General features: G+C 49.9%; 1 protein-coding gene across 1 annotated transcript; it reads left to right on the plus strand.

The window, feature by feature from the left end:
* The first annotated feature begins 297 nt into the window (after positions 1-297).
* RHOU (ras homolog family member U) lies at positions 298-7828 on the plus strand. Its single transcript, XM_075043289.1, has 3 exons — positions 298-923; positions 1706-1764; positions 4869-7828. The coding sequence occupies exons 1-3, from the start codon at positions 590-592 to the stop codon at positions 5322-5324; spliced, it is 849 nt and encodes a 282-aa protein (XP_074899390.1). The 5' UTR covers positions 298-589; the 3' UTR covers positions 5325-7828.
* The last annotated feature ends 11179 nt before the right edge of the window (positions 7829-19007 follow it).

Below are 19007 nucleotides of genomic sequence, written 5' to 3' on the forward strand. Positions count from 1 at the left end.
CCCCTGGGACGGACCAGCCGGGGAGACCCGGTTCCCTCAGGGCGGCGGCGAAGAGGGGCGAGAAGGGCGGAGCCCCCCCGCCGCGCCAGCCAATGGCGGCGGGCGGTTGGTCGCCGCGCCGTTGCGGGCGGGGCGAGCTGGCCAATGAGGGGCGCGCCCGCGCGGCGGCGGCGGTAACGGCGGCGCGCCCCCTGCCCGCTCTGCCCCGTCGGGGCGGGCGGCGCGGAGCACTGTGGCGCCCCCTGCTGGGCTGTGCCGTGCCGTGCCGTGCGGCGCCGGCTCCTCCCCGCGCGGCGCTATGTCACGCGGAGGCGCGGGGCCGGCGGTCGGGATTCGGTAGCGCGGGGCGAGGCGAGCGCAGCGCAGCCGGGATCCCGCCGCCGCCGCCGCCGCCTGCGCCCGGGAAGAACCAGCAGCGCCGGGGCTGGCTTCGCGGCGGTCGCGTCGCGCCTGCCGGCCCGCCGGGGCCCCGCACCGTCCGCCCGCCGCCGTTGCCGCCGCCGCCGCGCCCCGCCGCCCCCCGGCCGGCGGCCCCGGGCCGCGCATCGCCCCCCTCCCCCGGCCGGCGGGGCTCTGCGTCGCCGCGCGGATGCCGCCGCAGCAGGAGGGCGAGGCGGGCTACATCAGCAAGCCGGTACCGGGCGGCTGCGAGGTGCCGCCGGTGCCCCCGCGTAGGGTGCGCAGCGGGAGGGCGGCGGCGGCTCTCGGGGCGGCGTTGGGTGGCCGCTGCCGAACGGCGGGGACCGGGACCGGGGCCTCGGCGGGGACCGGAACCGGGACCGGAGCGGGGGCCGAGCCGCGGCGGAGCATCAAGTGCGTGTTGGTGGGGGACGGCGCCGTGGGGAAGACCAGCCTGGTGGTCAGCTACACCACCAACGGGTACCCCACCGAGTACATCCCCACCGCCTTCGACAACTTCTCCGGTAAGGGCCGGGGCGGGGGGGGGAACGACACCGGGGCGGCGGGAGGGGGGTGCTGCCGCCTGCGCCTCTCCCCGGGGCCGTGGCGGGGCTGCTCGGGGGGCGGAGGAGGGAGGGGGGGTGTGTGTCCAGCTTCGGTTTTTTCGTTATTCGTTTCTCCGGGGGCAGCACCGGAGGTTGTTAGAGTTCCCCCGCGGCCGGCAGCACCGGCTGATGGACGGTGTGCCGGAGCCAGGCGGGCGGCCGTGCGGGCAAAGCCGGGCTTTAACGGGGAATCCCCCGGTGTAAAACTTCCAGCTCTCGGCCCGGGTAGGAAGAGCCTAAAAGGAGAAAGCTTAACTACTTGCCTTGTGTCACCATGGCGAAGGGCTGGGGGGAGGTTCGGGGGTTTCTCCTTGGATCGGCGGGGGGGGGCTTTTTGTGTCCCGGGCGTGTTGGAGATGTGCAAGAGGGTGATAAACTAAACCCTTTGGAGCAGAAAAAGGAGCCGGACCGCTTGGCTGGCTCTCCCCGCTGCCCCCCGAGGGTTATTGCAGTCACCCTACCTCATCCCTTGCGGTGAAATGAGTCGGAAAGCCCTGCAGGGCTTGTGTGTGCCCAAGTGTTAGCGATAGACTCCCTTCCAGCTCTGTTAAGTTGTTAAATCTAACCTAATTGAAGACTGTAAGAGCTGAGGGATGGTAAATCTTTCTTCCTTCCTTCCTTTTTTTTTTTTCTTTAATGGAAAACGTGTAAAGTTGGACTCACCACACTTTTCCCCCCTCCCTCCTCCTTTCTCTCCAAAGCTGTCGTGTCTGTCGATGGCAAGCCGGTGAGACTTCAGCTCTGCGACACAGCTGGTCAGGTCAGTGAAGCCACTCATTTGATTTAAGTGACAGCGGGAGGGGAGAAGTTGTTGCGCAAAGTAGTCCTGCTAATGACTTCATGGATTTGAAAGGCTTCCCGGCGTTTGAACTTCTTATTAAACTGCTATCGTTTTCACTGTTGCTTAACCCACTGCTTTGCCCGGTGTCTGGTGAAGGGTGAGGGACGTACTGTGCCTTCGTATCGGGGCTGGGCACCGGCTGCTGCTCTGCTGGCTCAAGCTGCTGCTCTGCTTAGCTTGACTAGAAAGGCTGAACATATTGGGGATTCAAGGGCCACCTGGTTTTCTCGTTGAGCGGTTGTCACTGTCTTTATTTTTGCTAAGTAACTGCGGGCTTAAGAATTCTGGTGTTTGAGATGTACGCATGCAAAGCATCCCCAGCTGTACGTGTCCGGAGATAGAGAGTGTGGTTTTGAAGGGGCAGGAGCTTAAGGGAGAAAACAGTCCTATAGGGAGCTGTCTGTGGACATTTCGTATTTGCCATTCCCGCCCCCTAAAAAAGTGCTGCCGCCCCAAAGCCGAGGCTTGCTGTAATCCAAGTCCTGAAGAGTTGAGGGTGGCCGATGCCTCTCAGCTCCTAGTTTGCCTGATACATAAAAAGAGCCCATTTCTTACCACCTTATATTTTCTGCAAGTCCCTGGCTTGTACCACCCTGAGCGGCATGCAGCACTGCTTGCCAGAGGTTGAGTCTGAATAGCCAAAAGTAGTGAAAAGTATTTTGCTACCTAGCTGGCGTTTGAAGGCAGCGGGAGTTAGGTTCCTGTGCAGCTTTGTGGATCTGGGTCTACGCCTTGACCAAAACCACGCTGAAAAATCTCAGTGGCCTTAACATACAAACCTATTTAGATGAGTTGTAACTGGGCGCCCTACTTAGGAAAGGGCTTTGAAGGGCTGTGCAGTCCTAGACAGCAGTGTAGGACTCCCATGAGCCCTACAAACCAAAGCTAAAATCCTACAAGCCAGCCTTCTGCGGGTAAGGATACGAAGTAAAAGAGCAGAACCGTCCCCTGATTTCGTGTCCTGCTGAAGAGACGGGGTGGTACCGCAACAGCCTGGGCTGTGCGTCTTCATACGCAGAGCGTGGCAGGTGAAATTGCCATCGGGTGACAGCCTGGGGACAGGCAGTGCCTGCGGAAACGCAGCCGCAAGCTGCAGGAGGGACGGGCAGGCCCGGTCACCTCTTGCCTTCGCTGCTGTTTAATGATCAAGATGTTTGCTCTGGCTGTCCAAGAGTCACTGCCTTCAAAATGAAGGGGTTATCTAAACCAACAGAAGTCGTCCTGAATGAAAGATCCCTAGCTGGATACTTTGGTAAAACTGCTGCCGTGAGATGGCTGCTGAAATCTGCAGCTAAAAAAGCACTCCAGGCAGAGGGAAATTGTATTTCAGCATCACCAGCCCGAAGAGGTGTAGAGTCCCCGCAGGTCACGTACCTACCACTGCAACTGCCGGAGTGTACTTGGGCTATAAAGGGCACTATTTCATCTCGGTAGAAACCCTTAAGATCGGGGTTTGGCTTTCAAACCCATTGAATCGAGCCCTTTTGAGGTTTCTCACGTAGCGAGAAGAGGCAATTACATGGTAAGGTACCTTTCTGTAAACGGTCCTGTCGTTCAGAGCAGCATCTCTCAGTAAATGCGGGGTTTCTCTCGAGCCAAGCGGTGAGAGCCTGGTTTCCTCTGAGGCTTAATCTGAGAATCAAGAGAGCTAATGAAGCTTGCTTTCTTGACTCGTGTTTTATAAATCGCTGTCTCTCTCGGAGATACTGCTGGAAGAAATTCATTCGAGCAGAACAAGACTTCTGAGGCTTCCAGGGGGCTTTAAACTGCATATCCTGGGCCTCCAGAGGCTTTAAAGCAAAATTTCATGTCTTGAAAATTAACATGGAACTTGCAATTCAGCAGTAAACTGCTGGTACCAGAGAGATGTTTTCAGCTGTGTGTGTTCTTTGCACTTTCAATTCAGAGCTTTTGAGAACAGGGTCCGTTTTAATTAAAATGTCACTGCTGCTGAGGCAAATCCTACCTGTTCAGGCTGCTAGTGTTACCCTGCTTTTATCCTGCTGTCAGCATAAAAGCAGCCTGCCTGGAGTTAACCCTTACTTCTTGCTGCATTCTTCGCTGAGGATCAGCTCGCCTTTGTTACCAGAAGGTGTTTGGCTTTCTTGTGGCTAGCTCCTGAAGCTGAAAAAGGGCCTTGCTTTGCTGGAGTTTGCACTAAAAGAAAAGAAAAGGGGGGAAAAAAAAAAAAAAAGGTAGCACTGGGAGGCCTGTTTGCAGTTTGTTTGATGTGGCATGGGTGGGAGGGAAAGGTAAAGCTCTTACTCTATGCCATTGGCATGTTAAGCCTGCACATTGTGAGTCATTATTGCTGCCATCAGATTTAAATCCCTGGGCACAATGGCAGGGAAATTATTCCCATATCCTGTAGGATGTTGTTAAGTAGTCACCAGTTTCAAAGCCTATTCCAGGAAAGGTACGCTTGCTGTCGCTTGTCTTGCTCCGCTCTTGCCCGTCTCCGGAGGTCTGGCAGTAGGGGTGTCTGTTGGCAGAGCAGTTTTGAGGTACGTGGGTGCTCCTCATCGCAGCAGCTCACCGACTCACCCTCGTAAGAGCTGGACCTGTAAAAAGTACCTTCACCCTCCCATACTTTGATTTTTGGCTTCGTCGCTCGTGAGCCGTAACCTGCTTCCCGCAGCATTGCTCCTTTGCTGAAATAGGGCAGAGGGCCTGCGTACAAAGAGCGAAAGAGATATTTAAGCACTTGAAACAAGCTGCGGTGTTAGAAAATCTCAGCTACGTGGGGAAGCCACCACCTTTGTCCTGTGTGCCTGACGGTGGCAGAGTGCCCGACGGCTCACAGCCATGCTGGGGGAGACCTCAGGCTGGGTCCGGGCGACTTCTCCTCCTAACTTTGGGTGGTCTGGGTGCTGATATCAGGGTGCCTCTCAAGAGGGCAGCGGCAGGTGATCGTTAGTCCCTCCAAACATCAGCGGCAGGCTAGAGCCGGGAGCGTTTCGGGGCGTCCTCCGGGGCTGACGTGCTCTCGCTGTTGGGTGCTAACGCGATTTTGTTCCGTGCAGGATGAATTCGACAAGCTCAGGCCTCTGTGCTACACCAACACGGACATCTTCTTGCTGTGCTTCAGCGTGGTGAGTCCCTCGTCCTTCCAGAACGTGAGTGAGAAGTGGGTTCCCGAAATCCGATGCCACTGCCCCAAGGCGCCCATTATCCTGGTTGGGACGCAGTCGGACCTCCGGGAGGATGTCAAAGTTCTCATCGAGCTGGACAAGTGCAAAGAAAAGCCAGTCTCGGAGGAGGCCGCGAAGCTCTGTGCCGAGGAAATAAAAGCCGCGTCCTACATCGAGTGCTCTGCTTTGACTCAGAAAAACCTCAAGGAGGTCTTTGATGCGGCCATCGTGGCTGGTATTCAGTACTCGGATACCCAGCAGCAACCAAAGAAATCCAAGTGTAGGACTCCAGACAAGATGAAAAACCTCTCCAAATCCTGGTGGAAAAAATACTGCTGTTTTGTATAGGGGTTGCAAGGACCTGAGTGCTGCTCTGAGGAAATCGAATAGAGGCTATATTAGCTGAAATCTCATTCTGTGTCGTCCCGAGTGTATAGTGTAGATCTGTATGTATGTGTATATGTTGCTACTGGATATCTCGGTTGCCCTTTCGAGGGTGGCAGAAGGAGTCTTAGTTAAATAATGGCTATAAATCAGGTCTGGCATCCAGTTTCGTGACTAAAGCCTCTCATTAAGGAAGAAGAGCACCACGTGTCTGTGAGGGTAGAAGGATTTGTCCAAAGGATTCGACTGCTTGTGTTGTAAGGTGTATGCGACGGGGAGGAGCACACCACAGGCCTTTGCTGCCCGGGCTTCGCAGGAGGAACACGCGAGCCACGGTGGAAACGTAGAGCTCTGCATGTGGACGATCAAAGGGAAAAATAACACTGTGCCTCCTAACTGACATTTGTAGCTTTAAAACCCCCCTCCTGCTCTCTCCTCCGTGTCTTCCCAAGCCAACGCTCTTAGGGATCGCTTTAAAAAGTGTATGCGAGAGGTGTAATCTATACACAAGTGCCACGGTTGGAAAGGTCATGAATATACCTTCAGCATGCGGTGAGGGAACCTGATCCCTTACGGAGCTGGCATCTCGTTTGTCACCTCCTGACTTTGTGAAAGTCCTTTCTGTCCTCCTCCCCCTGCCCTTCCCAGGCAGCCAAGCGGAAGCGCGAGAACACGACCAAGCTTTAACTCGCTACCTCGAGCAGTGGCGATTTCCTCTGTATTTTTGCAGACATGACGACAGTTCATCTATTTCAGCTGAAAGGAATGTAAATGCTGTTGTGTTGGGGGTTTATTTTATTATCTTTTTTTTTTTTTAAAGAGATGTAACAAATATCCATGCAGCACCATGTAAACCACATCTGGTTTTAAGTCTACAGCCAAGAATTTCAGGATGCCCCTTCTTACCTTTTAAGGCTGCTAAACAAATAACAAATCAGGCAGATTAAGATCTATAACAAACCGGACTCTAGAAACTGAGGCTTCTGTGTCCTCTTCACCATGCTGTTTTCAACCAAGTTAATGTTTCCCTTCTAAAGGCAGCAGTCGCTTGTGGTTGAATCTTGTCCAAGCTAGTAGTCGTGAAATTGGCTGAGGCCACCCCAAAAATTTAACTGATAATTTTTTTTCCCAGATCAGTACAACAGATTAACTGAAATGTGCCTAAAATGTAGCTGTGTGGTCAACGTAGTGCAGAGTTGAGTGTGACCTATTCTCTGACTAAATCTGGTTCCTACTAAACTAAGCCTAATTCCAGCCCCGGCGAGTTTGAAAGGCCTGAGGGATAACATGACTCTCTGCAAGAATCAGTATTTTAACTTATTCTGCAGAGGACATTTCATTTGTGCTGTCTGTCTGTCTGCCTTTTTATGGCCCTACCTACTTTTTTTTTTCCCTAGATATTTCAAGATCAGATTATATTCTTTTTTTTTTTTTTTCCTTTGGCCATAGCCTTGAAGTGACCTTTTTTATAGTCTTAAACTGAACTGCAGTGACAGAAAGCCGGAACCTTTTTTTCATCAGAAATGAATCAATGCCTGATATAAAGAAGAACTGTGGAAGCCATTTGAGTTGATAAAGATGACCACAGTTTACCTCCTGGCCCATTAAAGAAAATGACACTATGTAAATGGATTCTGGGCTGTATTGGCATAGGGTCCACAGGCAGTATTTTTTCCTCCTCTACAGCAAAATGAGTGCAGAATGGGTAATGTTCCATTGCTGAAAACTTGAAAATGGGATGGAAATCTTTACCTAGGGCCTGATTCAATAAAAATGTGTTGGCTTCTGCACTGGAACAGCCTGGAAAAACAGTTTCCATAGCACAGAAGCTGGATGCATTTAACTTGGTTGCATCTGGTTGGTAATGGTTTAATGTTTACTGGTCATGAAGTTAGTATCTGAGCCTTTATATTTCTTACTCGAATGCTTTGACAGGATCTCAGATATGCAGTCATACCGTCATCTTGGAGAAAAACATAAAGCCAGATTTCTCTTGGGTGCTTTGCTCCTCTGAAAAACGGTCTCAGTCGATCAAAAATGAGGGTTTGGGGAGGAGACAGGCTTGAATCTGAGCAGCTTCCATTTGCAAAAATAACAAAATTTCTTCTGCAAGATCATACTGCTTTATATCATGCTGTACTGGAAGCAGTAGGTTATATTTTATAAGCAGCCTGTTTCATAGTCTGGAGTAGCATTACTTTTAAATGTAGCCAGCTGTGACTGTTTCTGAAAATGTGATGTATATACAACTTGTTATAGCCCTTTACTAGGTGTGTGTAAACTGAGGTCTAATAACTTTATGAATACTGCTCTACACGGGGCTACACAGGGTCTAGGTTTTAGAAATATTACTTTGAAAATCAGCAGTATTTTATGAGCGCAAGTGAGGGGGAGATGTCTCTATGTAGTCTATAATCTGATGTGCCTTATTAAAAAAAACACCTCTCTTCTGTTTTCTAAGTGTAGGCTATATTCCGAAAGAAATATTTCATGTGAGAATGATATAAATGAGGTATTTGGAAATAAATTCTGACCTGTGTACGCGTCTGCCTCTGCTGCCCGCTCGGGGAGGCTGGAGGGCAGTCTCTGGCCGTGCACCGCGCCGATACCCGGCGGGGAGGGGGTAGCTCCCGGTGCCCCAGCAAAAAGCCTCTTGTTAAAAAATACAGACTTTTTCCCGCGCTGCCCCGTCCCCAGGGAGCTGGGCTGGGTGGGAAGGGTGCGATGGTGGGCTTTCTGCCTCCCCGGCAGCACTGCAGCCTCTTGCTGGGGCCCTGCGAAGCGTGGGTGGGCTTGTTGTCCCTGGCTCCCAAAAATGGGGCGAGCAGCAGGAGGAGCACGGTCCGGCTGGGGCGACACCGAGACCGGTGCCGTGCGTGCCTCGGGGGTGCCAGAAAGCATTTTTGGAAAAGCAGAGCTCGTTGCCTCTTGGCACCAAGGGTCTTGTCACCCCCTCCCTGGGTCCTGTCCCTCATGCTAGGGCTGAGGCATGCGAGGATTGAGGTTGTTCGTGGCCATGGCACAGGGGCCTCTTCCACCCTTGGGTGCCGTGACGGCTGCCCTGGGACCCCTGGGCATCCCTGTGGAGCCAGTGGTCCTGCTATGAAACTGCTCCAGAGAATCATTTAGGTTGGAAAAGACCTTTAAGATCATCGAGTCCAACTGTCAACCCAACACCACCATGCCCACTAAACCATGTCCTGAAGTGCCTCGTCTACACGTTTTTTGAACACCTTCAGGGATGGTGACACCACCACTCCCCTGGGCAGCCTGTTCCAATGCCTGACAACCCTTTCAGTAAAGCAGTTTTTTCCTAATATCCAATCTAAACGTCCCCTGGCGCAACTTGAGGCCATTTCCTCTTGTCCTATCACTAGTTACTTGATAGAAGAGACCAGCACCCACCTCACTACAACCTTTTTTGGGAGGAGCTTTGCTCTGGACCAAGGTTTGTAAACTGTGACTGTTGCGTTTGGTTTTTCTGTGAGCAGAGTGGAGCAGGCACGCGGGGGTGGAATACCGGGATGCCCTCCCGTGTTGCCCGTCTCCCGAGTCGTAAGGCCAATGTCTTTTCAACCATCGAAACGCGTGCAACCCGCACAAAGTAGAGGAAAGGAGATTGATGTGCTGTTCTTTTTGCCCATGGTCGGTTCCCTCGCTTCTTTTCTGCTTTGTTAACGGGCATGCTGGGGGCTACTGGGAAGCTTGTTCACCTGGTCGTGCTTTCAGCACAGCCACCCTGCCCGAGTGCCCGACCCGCCAGCGAGCTCCTTTCTGGTGAGGACGTGGTGTTGAATCCCCGCTGCCGTTGCTGATGCCTTTGAAGAATCACTTCCACTGGGTTCGTGCGCTGGGCGGCGTGAAGTCGGGGTGTGCTCGCCGGAGACCGAGTCACCCCACCTTTGCACGCTGACTTTGCAGGAGAAGGGGCTGCGCTAGCTGAAAAGCCCAGAACCCGCCGTTGCCAAATCCTGCCGCAAAAAATCTTTCGGCTACTTGTGGGGCGTCGCTTTTCTGCTGAGGCAGGCTGCTGTCTTACGCATCCCGACATCTGGGCAGGGCTAAGGCAGTTCAGGTCGTCCTTTACGGCAGGGTAACTTTGTGCATGTGTGTGCTGCCGTGATCAAAAGGCTCCTTCAGCTGCCCCGCTTCAGATACAGGCTGGGCCGGCAGCTGAGCCTGATAAGAGCGTACCGAAGTGAGCTGGCTGTACATAAGGTTTTCCAGGAATGCTGAAATCGCTGACGCTTTGTCATGGATGGAAGTTCCCAAGAGAGGATTTTGTTTTCTTTCATATCAAAGTGCTCCAGGAAAAAAGTGATCTTTTTTTTTTTTCCTGTGGAAAAAAATTGTCACCTTTACCATTTTTCCCCAGGTATTTTGTGCATTGGACATACCTCTAGGGTATGATTGAGGGTTGCCTGGAGCTGAGACATTGTCAAATGTGGCAGTTTTGGGAGAGGGTGTCTCTAAGGAAACTTCACCCCACTTTTACTTTGCTTTTTTATTTTCCGCCTAGGCAGCAGTTACTGACCACAGGGAAGGAGAGACAGCTGCAGGGGGTGGCCTTTTTTATGACCACATGCAGCTGACGTAATATTGTCATACGTGTTATGCTTAAACACTGAACCTCACCAAAGCACGTGAGTGCCCTTACAATTGAGCAACCTTTCTGAGCTCTAGTAGATAATCGATGTGCTCAGAGGTCTGTCCAGAAGAGACCTCTGTCAACTTCTGCCTTGAGTGTTGCCCTGGCATGCAGCAAGGTGGGGAGCGGGGAAAAAAACAGCTGCTCGGGGTAGAGTGAGACGCTATAAACCTCAGAAGAACTGGCAAAGGAACTCCTGGGCAATGGGGATTGATAGAAACTACCTACTTTAGGCATAAGCAGATTAAAAGCCCAGTTACAGAAATGCATGGGGAAATGAACAGGAGGGCTGTTAGGTACAAAAATACAGCCTTTTCTTTAGGAAGTCTCAAAGCTGCGGATAGCTGGAAGCTGGGAGGAAATATCCCTGCACACTATAGGGAAAAATCACTCTGCGTTTGCTTGGTTCTTACACTCTCTCCGCAAGTACCTCTGCTGGCTAGGGACAGCATGTGGGATGAGGTGGACTTTTGGCATCAACCAGTACGGCCATCCTAACGTACTTAATGTTTTTGAAAGAGTGGGATGGGTTTCAGGCGAAGAGCAGAGCCCCAAGATCCAATAGGACCTTCTGAAGCTTTAGCTTCCCGCATTGCTGGCAGCCAGTGGGAAGATGTAATGGGATGAGGGTTGTTCATTGCCCATTTAGTGCAGTCCTCTATGGTATAACCTGGGGAACAAACAGTTGTGTAATTCAATGAATTTTACCATCTGAGGCAGAGTATTCTTCAGTGTGACCAACTTAATTCCCCACACTGTTTTAACAGGATGGATAAATCAGTGATGTGTATAAAAAAGGCGTAAAGCCCAACTCGGACCAGCATTTTTACTTCAGCCCCAATTTTTTTATTTCAGCCAGGGAAATGTGTCTAGAGGAGGAAGCCTGAGGAGCAGCCCTGCTGCTGTGCAGGGGACTGCACCGATCTCCTGAGGAGCACAGAGCAGGGAGACCTGCAGCAGACACCCATTCACATGCTGGTGGTGGGTGCAAGAGTGTCCCCACGTGTCTGTTGTTCTTTAGGTCTGTGCATTTAGGTTGGATCCCGATCTTATTATTTGGAGGCAAAAGAGGAATCATTTCACATGGTTAAGCAGAGTTGTAGGCCTGTAAAACTTTATGTAGCCTGAAAAAAACTCAAGCGGGGATCCCTGTTAAGCTTCTGGAGTTGCAGATGTGCTGGTAAGGACATTGCCTCTACATGGCTTTCTCCCCCGAACTTCACTGGGAGGGATGAATATTGCTCCGCTACTGCTGCTCAGAGTTTTGCTGCTTTTGGTGGTCCCCTGGGTCCAGCCCACCCACTTCAAGTCCTCTGTAAATTTTAACCTGCCATTTCTGTGCATAAGCATTAATTATCCAAAGCAGCCAGTTTTGGCGTCTGCCTCACAGACTCACATAGGAGTCCTTTGGTTATTGCTCATCAGAGGACAGCCTTAATCACTTGGCTTATACAATCCCAACCCAACACCTCTTGCAAATCGTTTTGCTCACCCTTTCTAAAAAGTGCGTTGTCATCACCGATCTCCCCATGTACCTATCTGATTTTTCTGACTCCTGGTCCACAATTTATTCAGTTAACTCCAAACATCTTTTTAAAATCCTTCTCTCTGGGATGGCAATTTTAGCAGCAGTGGCCTAATGGGGTTAATACGGATGGGATAAATATGACATGGGATAAAGCAGGCTCCTTGTCCAGACAGCTGGTACTTTTCCTGTGACGGTGGGATGTCCCTGGCCACGTGTGTGTGCTGGGAGCTCTCTGTGGCCACCTCACCTGTGTCCCTGATGCCGGCCCCTGTGGCGGTGCTACTTGTTACCAACAGCAGAAAACTGGTTCTGAGCGGAAATGTGACTTTTATGTTTCTCGTTTCCATTTTGAAATTGCTGATGGAGTGAGAGCTGCATGCACGGAGTCCTGTGTTTTGTCCTGGCAGGCACTTGCTCTTCCATGGTTCAGCGGGGGTAATAACACCATGAAACAGCTGCACCGCTTTCCTCCGCCTCACTACACCTCGTTGTCTTTTGGTGGAGGAACGCCGAACAGGATTTATCTGAGGGCAGTGCTCGAACAATAGCCCCCCCCCAGTCATCCTCTCTTTCCACGGCCACCTCTCCCCCCCTCTCTATAGGCAATTTTCTCATTTATTTTTAATTCAAAACGGCGCGTTGCCCGAAGCCTGGTGCTTAGCATTTTTCTGCTCCCTGTATCCCATTCTTCCATCTTTTGAGCTCTGTCGTGGCCTTTCCACATTTTAATTACAAGCTCAGCAGGCTTCAGGCTTCCCTGTTCCTCAGGGCTGAGCGAAACCACTCTGTTTTCTTTCCCCTCATTTTCGTGATCTGCCACAACCCACCTGGGTGAATCTGGGGAGAAGACGGGCAGCGTATCGCAAAGCAAAGACTGAAGATTGGGAGGTGATAGCAAGGGGGTAAAGTCTCTCCTGCTGCTCGTTGTTGGGGTGGTGATAAGGCAGCACATCGCGGGGCGAGGGTGCCTATATCTGCTGGGCTACAGGCAGAGCCCTGGCCATTTTCAAAGGGCTTTGAAGTACCCTCTGACAATCCTCTGGGAGATAAGAGATTGCAGGGAGAGGAAGGCGTTCCTGGAAACAGTTTCAGCAGCACGTATGTTTATCTAGGCTGGGTAACCCAGAAGGAGGCCAAAACCTGAGCTGCTGACACCCAAGAAGATACGCAGGGATTCAAGCAGAAAATGCGAAGTAATGTGAAACCTTGGGGTTTTAAAGTTTAAATCAATCATTTTTCTAGCATTTGACTCATGCCTGCAGTTGTACGAGGCAGACTTTAGCGGGTACATCCCTGCCTGGTCCTTTCAGTATCTGCACGGAGCTGTTATTGGTGAATTTGCCTTCTCCCTGGCCGATGCCATCTGCCCACGCAGCTGCCCAGGACAGCCAGCCCCAGCGGTCCCACACCCACTGCGTAAAGAAGTATTTGTTTTTCTTTGTTTTAAACTGAGTTCCCGTTTGTTCCATCACGTGCCCCATAGCTCCAGCATTGTAGGAGGTGGTGAAGAGCAGTTTACAGGTAAATAGGTATCCACGTGAGCAGGTAAATGACAGTGTGACTTGATCTACTGCCTTTTCTGTTTTGTAAACTACTGACACGTGGATCAAACTTTACAACTCGGAGAGTGAGTTAGAAAGCAGGCATGTTTATTTCGGCGCCGGGTGCAAGGGGATTTCTCCTCAAAGCTTGCACACTGTCTCAGCAAGCAGCCAGATATTTATTACACCAAAACATACATATTCATAGCGTTACACAATACAAAATATACATATGTATAAGTTGGGGCGGGGTTAGTTCAAAAGCTTGTGTCAGCAGTTCTAAAATGTTTATGTCGTCTTGCGCAGGCTCAGATCTGTCTCTGGTGGTCGTTTACTTCTTCCTCTTCTTCTGCCCTCTAAATGAACTTTAGTTATTTCCCTGTATCACTACCATCGTATTTGCTTTTTTTCCTCCCCAGCTGCACAATCCCAGCTTTTTTTAGTGTCTCCTCATAGGACAGTCGCTCCATCCCCTCAATCATTTCAGTTGCCATCCCTCTGGGTCTCCCTTAGCCCCACTGTCCCACTCCCAAGGGGTGGAGAGCAGACGGGCAAAGTCTATGTCCCATGTTCTGTTCTTCAGCACTCTTCCTGGTAATGCCCAGCATATTATTCGTGGTGTTTCAGTAAGCTTTGGTGTTGAACCTTGTCAAAAACTTTCTGGAAATCTAGCCATATCATGGCCCTGGGACCCCCATTACTCCCTCCCCCCCCCCCCCCCCAGCTTGCCTTCATCTTGTAGAACTGCAGCAGCTTTCCAGAAGGATTTCCCTTCAGAGAAGGCAGACTGGCACTTTCCCAACAGACTGTGTTGTGCATGTGGCCCATTATATTACTCGTTATTGTAGCATCTACCCTCCACGTGAACATATGGGAAATAGTCTTTGTTGTGAGAGCAGTACAGCACTGGGAAGGAGAAAGTGCCCAGGGGTTCCTCTGATCCAAATTCTTCTATGGATCTGTGATCTTACGAAGGATGAAAGTCAAGCGACTGCTTTCTGCATCATCACCTCCATCTGGAGGACACGGATAGTGAAAATTTCCTGTTGCACAGGAGTACTATAAGGCTCCAGTATGCTAGGCCAGGATTTTCAGGTGCAACACAAGTCTTTGTCCACTTTGGTGGGTAGCTCACCAGGTTTGCTGATCACCGACCCAGTGGAAAGCAAATCCCTTTATCATTATTCCAGGTCTGACTGCACAAATCCCCAGTTGCATTTTTCCCTTAGGAGGGCACAAATGCTTGAGGTGTCTGAGATGGGAGGCAGAGCAGCAGTGCAGAATAATATTCTCCTGCCAAAGTACTTTGGGAAAGGAGTCTCCATGTCCTTCTTTAAAGTAGAACTTAAAACTGATTTTGACTCACTGGACAAATATTTTGTGCTGAATGTGTCATTTGCCCAGTTAGAGTGGAAACTCAGAAAATTTTATCAAAATGACATTGAAAATGTTCCCATAATAAACTTCGTTGTGAAAGGCACTTGTGAGAATGTAATGTTTGTAGTGGGGTCACAGAGAGCAGATTTGGCCTAGTAATTTTAAAATATTCCTAATTTTGTGGCAGATTGTGATCCCAGGCTTTCAGCGATATACATCTGCTGTTGCTTGACATCAGGCAATGGGGACGCTTGATAAACTGTTACTCCAGGCTAGGAAAAAATGGAGTATTTGAATAATATTGGATAATATTATAACTGCTACCTTTCACAGGAAAATACAAAAGAAGGAAGCATGTTGGACTCTAACCTAATTTTTAAAGAGGTGAATCTCCCCCTTGTCGCATTGGGAGCTTACTGTCAGGATGCAAGGTGCAGCCTGTAGAGAAGATCAGGCATTTTACCCCTGAGAATCTAGAGAAGCAACTGTTACATTCAATGCTTTTGGGAGCAGCAACATTAAAATAATGATGAGAAACGGACAGGAGGGACTTGGCAAGCTTGATGACAGAAGGATGCCTTGATAAGCACCGCTATTTTTTGGGATCCGGTCCAGATTTTTGGAGTTCTTAATCTGAAGCGTCAGTTAAAGCAGTCACTAAACCCTTTTAAGTGCCCCAGATCGGTCCTAATTGGGACCAGGTTGCTCTGATGGGAGGCTGCGTTCAGCGGTAAGGCTTTCTGGCGTGAACCAGGGATGGCTGACCAGCAAGCAGCCCCAGATCCTCATTGATCTACCACAGTTCAAAGTGAATCGACATGTTGCAGCAACTTTCTCATGGGTTCTTTGCATCACTTTACAGCTGAGAGTCTTAACATTTATGAGACTTGAAATTTTGACCTAGGCTTTGGACACAGAAGACCATGGAGGAGAGAGGGATGTAGGGAGAGAAATGGCAGCAGGCAGGGTCAGGGCTGCAACCGAGCAGTGCCCTGGGGCTGGCGGGGCTCTTCGTGGTCCTGACAGTTGTCATTTCTGTAATAAACAGGATAAAAAGGTGTTTGGGGCTGAGGAGTGCTAGATCCTCGGTCCTGGTTTAACGCAAGCCCCCGTTTGCTTTGTAGTCCAGTCTATTGGCTCCAGAGGGGTGTTTCCACAGTGAGGACAGCAGTTGCTGTGCAGGTTCCCATTCATTTTCCCCTGACACTTTGTATTTCTCACCCAGGCACTTCTGTTTCTGATCAATTAGCAATCAAGGTGGCAAAAAGATAGCACAATCTGGTGTTTACAAAGAGCTTCGTCTCAGTGGGTGGAGCACAGTGGAGGTTCTCAGGACACGTGGCCCATAAAATGCCCGTGATGGAAGGGCTTGGGGTTGCTTTTTTTCTCCCCTTCTCCTTTTCTCAGCCTGGTAGGCAGCGTTACTCCCAAGAGCAGTGTTGCCCATTGATCATTTCCCCGGGTGCTGCAAGCAGGCTGGGACTTCTTCAAAGACTAGGGCATTGGCTCACCCGCAGCCAACACGCGTTGCCTTTCAAAAGTGAACCCTTGAGTGGGAAAATGTGTAATAAATGGAATAGCAGCATTGATGGTGCTCATTTGGAAAAGGAGATAATCTCCTTTGTTTGCACTACCACATGTTAACGGGTGAAGCATCTGCGACGTTTGCTCAATAAAGCTGGCGCTGGATTTGTCTCCATTGCCTGGAAAATCCCCTTTAATCTTGTGAAACGCTATCGCTGTAATAAGAAGTGTATCATGACTTGCATCACTTTGCTTATTCCCCTCTATTGTCTCGATCCGATGTGGTGCCAATTTGCAAATATTTAGCTAGATTAAAGCATTAGGTTTGTATGAGGGGGAGAAGCATCATGTAACAGGAAGAGAAAGAGAAGAAACAGAATTTATCATATAAATGTGATTCCAGACACCTTTTACTCAACACTTAAGTCTTTTGGTTTTACTTCTCCTCCAGTAAGCTTTGCACCCAGGCAATTCAAACCTTTCCCCTCCACCTTTTATAGCTGCTGATAAAAATTAGATGTTGTTTGGTCCTTTTGGGCTGCATGCTGCCACATTAGTTAAATAAAAAACTAATTTATCTGTGATCCATTTGGCTGTGCTTGAAGGTGGGAGAGCTCTGGCTGGGTAGCTTAGGAAGGCCTTGGCTTTGTGTGCTGTTCTAAGCAGGCAGATGGGGCTGCTTACACGACGAGCCAGAGAGTTTAGGTGAAACGAAGAGGGAGAGAGGTGGGATTTTCCCTTTGTGGTCTGGTTCTTTGGCCTGCAGACTCAGGTCCCAAATCTGCTCCCGGTTACACTGTGTAACTCTAAAGTAACTTGATTTACAACAGCCCACTCTGGATTTAACTCCACGTAATTGATGGCAGAGTCTGGTCCTTATTATTCATTCTGCACCTAGCCAGTTTAAAGGGTCAGGGAAAATATCTGAGGAACAGAACTGCCTTTGATCTTTGGTTTAATATCTCTGCTACATTTTACATACACAACGAGTTATCGTGGCCTTTTGCTAAGAATCGTTCAGCAAGGAGCAGCATAAGAGTGGTCCCTGGGATGGTGAGGAAGCTGCTGGGACATGTGAAGTTTAAAGTAGAAATGGGTGAAGGAACAAGACGCATTTCTCCCCGTTATTCTGACTAATAAGGCTATATGCAGGTAGAGGAAAATAGTTAGTGAATACACATCTTCTTTATTAGATATTTTCATTTGAAATTGTTGGTTTGCAGTGTCACAGAGAATGACACTGCGAACACCAACACTGTCGCTGTAATACATGGTGGGGTAGTTGCACCCAAGAATTCACATTTGCCAACACATACCCTACACCTGCGCTACCTAGTCGTTAGAATATTCGAAGTATAGTGGTAAAAAAAAGATAAGACATCTCAGTTCACTGTTTGCACATGCTGGCTTTTGTGACATCGGCGCTAATATTTAATTTCACCGCTGAATGTAACAGGAAGTGTCAAGAGGGTTTCGGAGAGGTGAGACGTATATCTGTAACATCTGTTCCAGGTACTCACCAGGGCCCAGTTACTCAGTTGTATTTGACGCTATCTGAGCATAACTTGCTTTTCTTCTTTGCTTTGCAAGTCACCTGTAGCAAAACAACGGGATGGAGACTTGAGAGGTGCTTTTCAACACCACTCATTACGAGAAGCAATGCAGCGTGGCTTCCCTGGCGCGTCAACAGCTCAGGTTTTCCTTTGGAGACCCATCCTCTCCAAATCAAGTTATCAGCCATGCAGAGCAACCAGTGGTTGGAAGGTCAGGATTAGCCCACAGAGACCGTTTAACCGGCTTCCAGACATGCCAGCAGGTCTCCAGGCCAGCCAGACTGTGGTGACTGCTGTGTGTTTTGGGGGATCAAAGACCTCTGCTAGAGCTGTCGGAGTTTGTTAAGTCAGGTGCAGACTGCGCAAATGAATTTCTAATGGTCCAGGGACCCAGCCCTTGACCAGCAAGGTGAGAGCGAACACGAGGGGGGAAGGAAGACGGTGCATAAGCACACAGGGTCTGCTATAGGGAGAGAAAGCCTTAGGTAGTGGAAAGGATTGGCTAGGACTTCAGAAATGTTTTACTTTTAAATCCCTACTCCTGCTTAGAGAAAAATAATTTCCATTCTATGCTGAGATATCTGTGGGGGACCTGTCTGCAAAATGGTAGTGTCTAGAAAAAAATATCACATGAGCATAGATTCTCAACAAATTCCTTGTATTGTGATACTTACTGATCAGAAAAGGAGTCTGTCTTTATAGGCTGTTCCAGACTTTTAGTTGAATACATGCAGGGAATGAAGAGCACTTCAGATCTATATTGACGTTTTTATCCAGCGGCATATAAAGCACTGCTGCCCCATAAAAATTCAGTATATCTGCTGTCTGTGTGCAAATTTCGTCTGCTTTTTGCATATTACTTCCATGACTTGTTGATGTTCAAGCTGACGCTGTGGAAAATTGGCTGTTTTCACTTCACACAGGGAATTAATTATACTTTTGCCATTCTGACTTGCAGAACTCATGCCAGATAATTTTCACAAAAGATTAGGGGACTGAGCAAACCTATGAAAAGCCAAACAGCATCATCCCCGCGCCCCCCGCCATATTGAGGGAGAGGCAATAAGAAGCCAATTAATGTCCCCAGGAAGGTTTATACACTTTGGCGTGCATCCAGGCGCAAACATGATAATGACTGGAAAGAAGACATTTGTCCGCAGCCTGTGCCAACTTTTTAGCTTGAAGTCCATTAATTATTCCGTGTGTCATGGGATGATAGGACGTCCCCGCGGACAGACCGGCGGGTCTGCGCTGGGCGAGCAGCAGCCGCCCTGCCAGGTGAGCGAGATGCCTGCAAGCCCTGCCCTGCAAATGTGTCCTGCAAAAATTTAGCTGTCAGCGGGATGTGCCCAGCCTAAATTGCCTGCAGCCCTGGGTTAGGGCTACACGAGGGGATGCGGATGAGTTCCCAAGCTCCTTGCTCCTGGTGTTGCCCCAGCTGCAGCCGGTCCCTGCAGCACTATGGGATCCAGGACC

This window comes from Buteo buteo, chromosome 12 (genome assembly GCF_964188355.1).
Source record: "Buteo buteo chromosome 12, bButBut1.hap1.1, whole genome shotgun sequence".
Taxonomy (NCBI): Eukaryota; Metazoa; Chordata; class Aves; order Accipitriformes; family Accipitridae; genus Buteo; species Buteo buteo.